This window comes from Camarhynchus parvulus, chromosome 1, assembly GCF_901933205.1.
Source record: "Camarhynchus parvulus chromosome 1, STF_HiC, whole genome shotgun sequence".
In the NCBI taxonomy this organism is placed as follows: domain Eukaryota; kingdom Metazoa; phylum Chordata; class Aves; order Passeriformes; family Thraupidae; genus Camarhynchus; species Camarhynchus parvulus.
The window spans coordinates 111179533-111191396 of record NC_044571.1 but is presented as its reverse complement, the minus strand read 5'-3'; the positions used below and the strand labels follow the sequence as shown (position 1 = coordinate 111191396).

At 42.5% G+C, this 11864-nt stretch overlaps 1 protein-coding gene across 3 annotated transcripts in view; it reads right to left on the bottom strand.

Moving 5' to 3' along the window:
• Positions 1-434: 434 nt before the first annotated feature.
• The window catches only part of MPZL1 (myelin protein zero like 1), a 40114-nt gene continuing 28684 nt past the window's right edge, over positions 435-11864 (bottom strand). For all 3 annotated transcript variants that reach the window (XM_030966241.1, XM_030966155.1, XM_030966065.1), the window contains 2 exons: positions 10924-11029; positions 435-5249 (listed from right to left, as the gene is read on the bottom strand). In XM_030966241.1, the coding sequence (XP_030822101.1) occupies positions 5148-5249; positions 10924-11029 (208 nt within the window). In that variant the 3' untranslated portion in view covers positions 435-5147. The remainder of the gene's footprint in view (positions 5250-10923; positions 11030-11864) is intronic.

The window sequence follows — 11864 nt, the reverse complement described above, 5'->3', positions numbered from 1 at the left end:
GCTAGGAAGAGACGTGGTGTATTCCAGTCCCCCTCCCATCCCAGTCCCCAACCAGGTAAGACTCATCCAGCAAACCAGTAATGGGAAAAAAAAAAGTGTATTAAAATATTCACAAGATTACAATAGAAAACATTAAAGTCCATTCAAGAAAAAAATATCCAAGATAACTGTTTCCAGATGAGTCTGTAAAAGCAAAAGCACTAACAGTTGGTACACTGGCTCTTCATGTAATCAGGCCATGCAATGCATATCTAGCTCCCTCACACAGATTATACACCTGTCTTACAGGTGTTTGTTGTCTTGCACACCTCCAGGACAGAGGTTTATAAAAGAAAAGTACCCAGTCTATGTTTTCAATTACATTTACCACATAAGAACAGTTGGCATTGCAGGGAGACAGAAAACATTGCACAGCACACTGATCTCCAAAGGCATTGAACTTATATTTTAGAGTGCAAAAATACCTGTAAATGAAAGGGCTTATTAGCTTTAGGGCAGTGAAGAGAAGGGAAAGAAACCTAAAGAAGAGAATAATTGCCGAGCCTTGTTAATATAATTTTGTAGTCTTCCATATAAAAATGTTACACTGCAGAGGTGTGGCCATAGCCCAGAAGTCCCACCCACCTTCTCTCTTGGCGGTTTTATTGAGGAAGTATTTCCATCACCTGTGATACAATAACTATTTGTATTTGAGGTCCTTGGCAGATACACTAGTGATGTAGAATTCCAAGACAAGATTCCAATACAGAGTGAAGGTGTTCTGGTCACAAATCAAAAACTCCATACCTGACCTCAGTGAATCCACTTGAAGGCGATGCAGCTTTTAAGTTGCATGCACACCTTTACTGCAGTTACAAGACAGATGGTTACCTAGACAGTTCTCACAGGTTTAAAAAGTTTAAAAACCTAATTACAGCTCTTGTCACAAACTGAAATACCACTAAAGCTTTGAGAGAAAACAAAATCCTACAGGTCTCCAGTTATAAATGACACATCAGGCAATGACTTGCAGGGACATATCTGCCCCACTGTAAAGGCTCTTAATGCTAACATTTTGTACATGGTGAGCATCTTCCTCACAGAACAACTGCTGAAGTCAAAAGGGGCCCTGGAAACCTGATGTACTGAGTACAGCTACCAATTTACTTAGCTTGATACCTTATTTGTAGTCCTCTTGAAATTCATTTATGGTAATCAAAAATAAGGAAGATTTCAGACTGATCCCAGCTTTGTTTGCATGATGAGTAAGAAAGAATTTATTGCAAGTCTGTCATCACACAGGCCCTCCCATGTCCACTATCCAGGAACAATGACCCCCCTGTTTTAGTCACTGGCTACTGCCTCAAGAGAGGTGCCTGCTCCTCCTCTGGGCTGCTGCAAGCCTGTCATGCAGCCCTTGTTTTGAAAATAGATGATCCTAAAAAGAGCTGGCAGCAGTGCTACAACAGGACAAGGACACCACCCTTCATGTTCCTCAAAATCCAAGCTGCTCTTTTCTTCCTGCAAGGAACAGCGTCAGCAAATTAAGAGAACAACAGCAGCAGAGCAATCAGAGTTAAACTTCTGGTCACCAGAACAGCAGAAGCAGACCTTGTCTGACTGAAATCTGCTTGCTCTACCCATCAAGGAAGAGAAGTCCTCCGTCTCCTGAGACTTTACTAAGTAAGCCAACTCAGCATCAGTCCCTTTCATCAGCACAGGTTAACGTATCATTAAACCATCTCAGATAACCTGAGGAACAGAAAAGTTCACAAGTGTTGTCTCACAAGGCCTGAAGTTCTTCTGACTTCAGCATGAATACATTACTAAATAATTATATTGCTTGCTTTTCCATGACAAAAAAAAATTTAAAAAAAAATCAACAGCCTTGGCACTGGAGTGGGATTCACAGATTTCTGCCATTCCTGGGGGAAGACTTTTGTTTCTTTCTAAAAGGATGTTTAGTGTGTTTTTTTAAATACTTCCAAGTTCATTCTGCCTTCATAAAGAGGACCCAAGTAGCCTTGCAGGGAGCCTCCTCAGTCTAGGCAATATGAACATACCTGTAGCTAGACAAAAGCCATGCAAGGAGATGTCTCCTCAAGTCAGTTAAAACCAGCCAGACCAGTGTGTCTCCTAAAGTTAGCACCAGATCAGTCCTAAAGTTAGCACCGGATTCGTGTGCTTCCTAAAGTTAGCACCACATCAGAATTGTGCTCAGATTTTCCAGTACATTCCAGCAGGAAAAGAAGCAAACATTAGTATCAGACTTCAGAGGCAAGGCCAGCCCCATCTTCTCATAGCAGCAAGTTTCTGACCGCCACATTCATCACAATTCTTCTTACTCAAAAATGTTGGGGAAGCAAGATGGTGATGCACAGGGATGAACACAGGCAGATCAAAATCAAGTTTCTCCATTAACCACATCCAAAGCATTAGGGTTTTACTAAGTGTAAAATAAATGTTGGGAAGTAACAGCCTGATAGATAAGGAAAGCAGCAGCAGGATTCCTCCTGATCTTAATCATGATTTATACTGGGTTGGAAGGGACCCATCAGGGTCATCGAGTCCAACTTGATCCTCTAGAACCACAGAACCACACACTGGACTGGGTTGGGAAGGACCTTAAAGATCATCTGGTTCCAACCCACGACCATGGGCAGGGACACCTTCCATCAGACCAGGATGCTCAGACCCTCACCCAACCAGACCCTGAACACTTCCAGGAATGGGGCATCCACAGCTTCTCTGGGCAACCTGTGCCAATGCCTCACCACCTTCTGAGTAGAGAATTTCCTCACTACAGTCACCAACATCAGCACTGCAGCAACCAAGGCAGTGGATCTTATCAACAGATGGAAGCTTGAGTGGACAAACTACCCCTGAGCATTTCTGGGGTGAGTAGGTCCCACTTTGTCAGCTTCCAGCAGTGGATACAAGCACCAGAGCCCTCCATGTGGAGTGCTGCTAAAAAAACCCCTGCTTAATCCATGAAGTAGAAGAAGATATTTAAAGGTCTCCTGTGAAGAAGAAATTTGTTCATTTTTCATCTTGTATGTGTTATTGCCAAAAAATAAAATGCTAAAATATTTACAGAGTTGTTAGTTAGCCACAGCTCGGTGTCTCAGGTCCCTACAAGACTTGGCAAATACCTGAAAACTGATGCTTTAAAACTGAAACATGCCCTTTTTTTGATACCAGCCAAGTCTTGGAAGAAGAATTACACAAATTCAGATATTGCAGGATTAGCAACTGACATATGGCAGAATAAATTAATCCATGGTTTCCTTCTGAGCCCCAGTTTTAAGAAGCTGGTTCTGGCTTTGAGAACAATGTCCTAAGATCTACCCAGTGCATGTGTACAAAAATAAAGCTGTTGATTTCTAATAAAGGCAGCTGTTGTCAGGAAACCAGTGAAGTCTGATCCTGATGAAAGAATAGTGTTGCCATACCTAATTTTCTTGGGGGAAAAAACCCCACTGTACACAAAATAATTATTTATATTGCACTGTCATAATTAAATATTATCTAATGTAGTCGTGAAAGGGTCTGCCATGGGCCTGTAACCATTTTTCATGTGCCTGGTGTTAAGAGTCAAATGTGGGCTTGAGTTTGTTTGGAACAGGTTGCTCAGAGATGCTGTAGAGGTCCCACCTGTGGAGATGCTCAAAACTGGGCACAGTGCTGGGCAGCCTCCTCTGGCTGACCCTGCTGGAGGAAGGCTGGATGATCTCCAGAGGTCCCTCCAACCTCAACCATTCTGGGACTGATTCTGAAACAGACTGAACTAGGAAATGGGTAAGAATCAGAGAAAAGGGGTTACCATAGACCAAACTGAAAATTATTTGCTGCCAAAAAAAAAAAACCAACAAAACCACATTGGGATGTACAAAACAGAAATCCTTCTTCTATATGCCACTTTGAGAAGATCTCTGCTGGAAGGCCACTTCTAGTTTTGAGCACCAGATTTCAGGATACAATGGGTCAGCAAAAGAAATCCTCATCAGCAGAGATCCTCAATAATCTAGGAGGAGTTTAACCTAGAAACAAGAGGCTGGAAAATTGTATCCAAACAGTAGACTTGCAGAGATGAAGGAAATAAACTGCCCATCTGCATCTTCTGCGCAAATATTGGCCACACAAAAAAAACACACATCAAAAAACCCAAAGAGCCCTAGATTTCCTCCAGAAGTTGTTCAGCCTCCACTACAGGCTTTTGAGAACAGATAAAGCACCTCCAAGGAGGTGACAGTGGCATAATGGAGCCATGGGAGAGAGGTATGGGAGTACTACAGCTTCCAGATCCATTGGGGCCCTTTTTAACACATGAAATGACAGAGCTTTGAAGAAGGAAGATTTCACTGAAAGGTTCAACAGAGTCTGAGGTAACCACCTACACCTACAGCTTCCTATGCCTTTAACTCACCCTCTCCTTCGTTTTCACAGGTAAACTACCATTTCACAAAATTCATTAGATCAACACTATCCATGTCCCTTAAAGGACTAAGCTTGAATAGCTGGGCTCATTGAGAAGTAAACAGTTTTGTGACCCACGTTACACAGGTCAGGTAGGCCTAAAGGTTTCCTTCACTCACACTGCTAAGACATACATTTCTGATAGCTAGGAGTCACAATTTGGCTTACAAGACCAAGTGAGAGGGTCCAGTTTACACGAGAAGGCAGCCTGTACTGAGAATCTGACCAAGGAAAGATAAATACCCTGTATACATAAAGAATTCTGAATATAAAGAAAATGTCTTCTTTATAGTCACCTCAACAAAAGAAATTAAGCCCTACAAGCAAAGAAAAAGGAATCTCCAGGTCAATCTAGGCATCTTCCAGTTTCTCCATTAATAATCAAGATAAAAATATTTTAAAATTGTGATGCGAGTTTTCACTTTCTCTCTCGTCACACAAGATAAAAAAAAAAAAGAATATTGGCAATTTATAAGCAAAATTCTTACCGCATTTCAACATGCAACATTGGTCTCACTTCTGTACGATTAAATAGACTATTTACACACAATACATATATATCTCTCCCTCTGTATGCACATGCATTGGTCCTAGCCTAGGCATCAAAGGCCACATGTGAGAGTTCTCTGGGTCAAATCTTGCTCAAGCAATTCCAGTCTGAATGTGTGTTGTCCTTTGGATAGCTGAGGATCTCAGTTCTTCCGAATGTCGGCGTAGACCACAGACTCTGACTTGTTGATCTTGTCGCTGTGCTGTCCCCCGGAGTGATCTAACTGCGCGTAAATGACTGGGCCCTGCGGACACAAGCAACAGGCACAGTCAGGCTTCTTCACAACTGCCCACACTGCCCCTCACTGCCATGGGGGCTGCAGCAAGATGAAAGCTAAAGCAACACCACAGAGCTTTTATGACTGCGAACGGCACTTGGAAGCAGGTGGAATGAACCCTCAGCTGCACGTGAGCTCTAGTCTGCCACCTTTCTCCTCTCAGGAGCATGCCAAACAGCACCCTTGCCTCCCTCCAAACCTGCCTGCTGCCACAGAAAGCAAAATCTAGGATCCCTTGCTCTGAAAAGCAGCAATTCTTATGTGCTATGTAGCAAACACATGTGGCTTAGACAGATGCATGCCAGATTTAATATTGTTCAAGAGGAACTGTCCTAGAGGTTACCAGTCAACAGCAGAGTGTACTTCCCAAACTGCTACTCAGGTCCTGTAAATCCCAGCATGGCTGTGCCACTTGGATAAGGAAGCTGCAGCCACCCTGTGACTCAAGTCACTGCCCAAGCCAGTGATGGGGCCAAGACTTACACAGCAGTGAGCCAGAAGTGCTAAAATGGTGTAACAGTACAGAAATCTTACCTGACCTCTGAGCCAGCCCAGGCAGTAGCAGCTCACAGACACCTTGGGCAGGCACGGCCTCACACCTTTGTGACATTTGCTGGGGTGCAGGGGAAGACATTACAGCCCTGTCTGTCAGCTGAATGTGTGAACACTTCCTTAAACACCACATCCTCTAAAACATAACCCAGGGAAAGCCAATTGCAGCTGCTGAGGACAGGACTGCAACCTCCACGGAGCAGAGGTCCAGCAAGACAGGTGGGACCTTGATGGCAAGAAAGCTGCAGCTCCCATGCTGAACCCCCCAACTGGGACAAGCACAGGGCTGCCACCACACAGCCCATGCAGGAGGCAAAGGGACTGTGTTATCTATCTTGGGACTACTGGGGGGGAATTAAAAATAGAGAGCTTTTAGTTTAGTTGTGGCTTTTTCAGCAGTTTTTCCTTCAAAACCTTACACCCATTTAAGTGTTCTGGTGTCCCTTATGTCCTAGGAAGAAGTAGCCTTCACTGGCACTCCTCTACCCCCTTCTAGCCAGTACTTTTGGAATGCTGACAAATTAGGAAACATTTGTATAGACCTGACACAGAAATTTTTCCATCTATTTTGCAAAGCAATTATGAGCCAGAGATGAAAACAGACCTTCTGTACAGAAAATTAAGCTGTTGAAGGACCACAGATACCTTCCTGCACAGCTGTTTTCCCCCCAGTACAGTGGCAAGACTCATACCTGATAAATACCTTGTTCTCCTTGAGAAGTGATTTAAATCCACATTTTATTCCTTCTGGGTAAAGTATTTCCAAAGTAATAAAGAATAGAGGAAGAAGATTGACTGAGGGGTGAAAACTTGCAAGTAGGTATAAAACCCTGAATATAAACAACACACTGAGAAAATGAAAAAAAAAAGACACTGATGTCCTAGAAAGCCCTGGATTGCAAATCTCATTATAGCCACTTTTTAAAAAACTTCTCTGCTATTTGCTTTCATGTTGGTCTGGTCTCCAACATTGTATTGAGATTAATAATTCCAATCAGATCACAGCGTCTATATAAACTTCAAGACAAAGTAACCCTGAAGTTTAATTGCAAGCAATTTTGGAAATCTCATCTGCTTGAGGCCAGAGGTCAAGGGTATGATAAATTCAGTTTGAGAGCACTATCAGTTAAAAAAAATATAAAAACAATAAATCTAACTGCAGAAAGTACTCACTGTGACATTCCAAATTTTGTTCAAGTAATTGTGATGGGTCAATTGTCTACCAGTGGAGTTCACTCAGTATCAGTTAGCACTGTACTGGATTTTTGCCAGTTTAAATATAGTCACTGTGCTGCCAGCAGCATGTTAGTGCTGTGGAGAGACTGACTGCTGTGATCAGCTGATCCAAACCCAGCTATCATTGTCTCAGTCAACTAAAAAAGTGGTAGATAGCCAACACAGAGAGAAGGAGGGACCAAGGATTTACTGCAGTGTTCATCTACTTGATTTGCTGGCAATTGATTCTCTAGCTGACTACAAGCATCACCTGGGCCATTTTCAAAACTGTCTAAACAATTCAGAACTTTCATCTAATCCCAAGTAAGCTCATCCTGACTCTTCAGAACCAGAAGATAGACCAGCACTGCTACACAAAACCAGTATTTCCTGAAGCCTTGCAATTTTTCCATTCAGAATTGAAGGAAAAAGAGCAGCAGGTGTACCTGCTAAAATTTTGACAGCAGTCAGTAATTGTAAGTTACAAAAAAGAAAAAGGAATTACAAAGTTAGACCACCATGGTCCAACAGGAGCCTACAGAATATTCAAATTTCTCAGATTCTGAATGATGTTGCAACTACCACAGATTCAGGCTCTGGGAAAGTTATCTGAAATTTCAATCAAGACTCTTGGCATTACAAACTGCTCCTTCTCAGGGTCCTGGGATCCAAACAAGGACATCCATGTGGGAAATCCATGTAGTTCTTGCTTTCACTGTAAATCATTTCTTACCCATGCAAATAACAGTCCTGGTAGAACAGCAGTCACTAGAGAATGATGGCAGGGACAAGAACCACCACAGACAAATCTGACAGCACAGAACAAACCTGCTGAGGAGGAGGGCACAGTGAAAACAAGCAGAGCTGATTCAAGCAGCTGAACACTCACAGGATCAGATATGCAAACTCCAGAAAACAGGTCCACACCTGGTAACTTGCCCTCAAAACATAAAGGAAGTGCAGTCTCAGTGCACTTTCAGCTGAGATGTGATGCAGACAAATACTCAATCACTAATTCTTGAACTGATACATAAATTAAAAAATGAATAAACTTCATTTAATTCATTTAAATGCCACTCTAAGAGCAAACACCTCTGTTACTGTTTCTAACTTGCAGAGGCAGTTTTGTTTGTATTCACAGTTCTTTTCCACCAGTGAAGTACAAAGCATTCATTCACTTCCTACACATCCTACCTTGTAAAAAAGCTACAAGGAAGACCACAGGCCTCTGCTGTTTGACCACAGCACTGATTGTGGGAGCCACTGGTCTAAAACTGCCAGGCATTCCAAGAGACAAGAGTGTGCCTGAATCAGCAAAGAGCCTGCAACAGCTCTGGGAACTGCTAGGAATGAGTATCTGCCTTTCACCTCAAAAGCTTGAATACTACAACTCATTTCTTGATTACCATGAAACACTTGTACCTGATGAAAAATTTCAAATATGTTGATTTGAATGCTGATGTGACCCTTAAAGAAACAACCAAACAATGGCTAGAAGCTAACAATGTAAGTCTAATCAAATGAAATTTAGCTTCCTCACCTCACTTGTTTAAATATTCTATTCAAAATCTGATCTACCCTGATTTCACTGTGGATCTTTGTAAAGACAAGGAAATATGTTTAGTTGTTCTGTAAAGATGGGGCAAATGCTCAACAGGAGGTAGAGGAACTACTTGCTGCTACAAATGTCTGCCACAAAAAGAAACTCTGTTTGCCTGACAAAAGAGATTAAAATTCTAAAGACTAAACTAAAACTGAATGAAACAAAAGCCATTTGCAGTATTTTTCAGTTGAGGTCAGCAGTGCTCACACTTTGTGTTTTCCTTTGGGAACTTACCTGCAGGGAGAACTCTGTCAATGAAGAAACAGACTGGAGTGACTACAGAAGGGCAAAAGCACCCTGATTCTGAGTTAACAATACAAAGTTTAGATTTACTCTGCTGCTCTTTCCAGCACACTGAGACTCAGAACACCGGGGACATGGAAAGGTGAGGACTCCACAAGTTTTCACACCAAACATTGGAGTATTTTTGCTTTGAGGATGCAAGCACAGAACAGCATCTGTGTGTAGCTCTCAGGGCACTTGCAAGTGCTCCTTCATGCCATGACAATAATTAGCTTAAACTTTTTGGGGTTTGACTATGGATGTTGACTCCAACAGCTACTGTATCATGAATCTCACCATGCTGGTTTTGCAAATTTTTTTTTTTTTTGAGGGGGGGGGATGGTGAGAATCATCTGTCTCATTCACCCATTCCAGAAGCATCTCCCACGATCTAGAAAAGACAAGTTTTACCCAGGCCTTATAGGCAGCCTGCTGCTACAAGACCTATTTCAGTAAAAATCTGACTATTTTTAAATCCTGATTATATAGCCTCTGATCTCTGAAGGCAGAAGGCAGCTTTGTGGGTCTGTGTACTGAAATTTTGGAAATACTGCAAATACTGCATTCTGGCCCAGAAAAAAATGCATTTCAAAACCAAACCAGAAGCCCAGCAGAGTAGGAGCTTAGACTTTACTGAGCTGACTTTTAGCACATTTGGTTTTTTTCTGTAGTGTTAATACATTAACACACATCTCCATTATTGTGTCAGGAGAAATTAACAAACCAGGTATTGACTTCCACACACTACAATGCAGCCACTTGCTAAAAGGGGGCTAATTAAGAAAAAGCCCATTTTGAACTTAAACTCTCCCAGGACCTGTATCTTCAGAGGAAAATTGCTAGGAATACTCAAATCAAGAGGGAAGAAACAGCTTCCAAATAAGGAAATCCTGTATTACTAACAGGTAATGATCCATTGCATAGAATCCTTGCCTGGCTCATGCTCTGTCCCCTTCAATGGGATGCTAAGTCTGGATAAAAGCCACTTTCTCCCTTCAAAGCCAGCAGAACTTTGCCAGATGCAGCAAGCACAAAGACTGGCACTTTCAAGCCCACAAAAGTTGGGAGGCTCAGCAGAAGAGAGCTCTGAGCAGCACAAATCACCTGCAAACTGGTCAGCACTTAGCTCCTCCCCTTGTGAAGGAAGTACACGCCATGGAGCATGAGAGTGCAAGGCAAATTCCTCCCCATTACCATTCCAGAACAGACTAGGCAGCTTTATGGGGTGATCCATATCTGACAGACATTTATTTTATTTATACATCAGTTAAACAGATACTCACTGGCCACTCCCCATCCTTGCACTTCACTATCACCTGTGTATGTTAATGCACAAGATCACAACTGTAGCTATGATATTTTCTGAAAAATCTTTTCCTTAGGATTTTTTCTCCTGAGAAGCCTCAAAAACAAAAGGTAAACAATGGATATTTGCTGCTGCGCTTTTGTGGAATGCAACAGGTGGATCTGTGATTGGTCTCATAGAGTTGTTTCTAATTAATGGCCACTCACAGTCAGCTGGCTCGGACTCTGAGACAAAAGCTTTCATTATCATTCCTTCTTTTTCTATTCTTAGCTAGCCTTCTGATGAAATCCTTTCTTCTAGTCTTTTAGTATAGTTTTGATACAATATATATCATAAAATAATAAATCAAGCCTACTGAAACATGGAATCAGATCCTCATCTCTTCCCTCATCCTCGAACCCCTGTGAACACTGTCACACACAACCATGGTTTTTTATAATTTAGTATGTGAAGTGCATAAAACTTCATCTCAGCTAATATAAAGATGCTGCTCTTTGAACTGCACCAAGCCTTCTACAGCAGAGCTCACCAGCCCCAGCTTCCTGCGCACCCTTGTGCAGCGCACGCTCTTTCACCAGCGGACAGCCCCTAAAGCACAAATCCCACCCTGCCTGGATGTTCTCCACAGCAGCTGCCCCAGGCTGGGGGGAATCCTGCCTCAGGGAGCAGCAGGAGCAGTTTACCTGGTGTGATCTGGTGGGCACGCTGTTTACCAGGCCCTCTGTGTCGGAGGGCGCCTTCTGCGGAGCTTGCTTAACCGGAGACATCAAGCTCTCAGAGGTACTGCAGCTGACGAGGTGGCAGAGCAGAGTTTGCACGACAATGTTCAAGAGGCACACGAGAAACAAAACAAAACAAAAAAGAACAAAACAAAAAGGAAAAAAGAAAAAAAAAAAGAAACAAAAACAAAAGACGAATGATGGCATGATGAAATGTGGCAGGTTACGCCAAAGTAAAAAAATGAACATAATGGACTCTGAAATAAACACACACAATTCTCCATCTCTCCCGAGACATTTCTCTGTCCCTCCTCTGAGCTTCACTGGAAGGAGCAGCTATTTACATAGGACAGCAGCTCCTCCACAACCCCTGGTCCTGAGATACTCCCATTCAACTCAGCCTCTCCAAAATCATGTGTTTTCTTCTCAGTTAACAATGGTAAACAGCAATTATCTTCTAACTAGAAGCTAAGCAATGCCAGTCACTGAGGCAAGTGTTGTACCAGTGCTAGTTAGAGCCAACACTTGCAAGAGCCACCAGCTCTCTCTACACAAGCAAGGTACTTCCTACCCAACTCTGCATTAGTTCCCCTGCTTTTATACTTAAGCTGTGAGGCCAAAATAATTCTCCCAGCAGACATCAGTCTGTGGAACAATTACCTTAAGAGTCACACAGGACATTTATGCTGTGTGCCTTCATATAGCTACTTGAGTATCTAATCAGGCAAATCATAGTTTTCAAACAAAAGAACAGTCTTGTGGTGGGAACCAACACCCCTAAAAGAAGGCTGCTGGTTTTCACCCTCTGATTGCTTCTTTTCATCTGCTTAAAGCAGGACTGAAAAGAAAACAAGACTGTGATAGAAAAATGAGTACCACAGAGCAAATGCCCTTAAAGTTGGTGA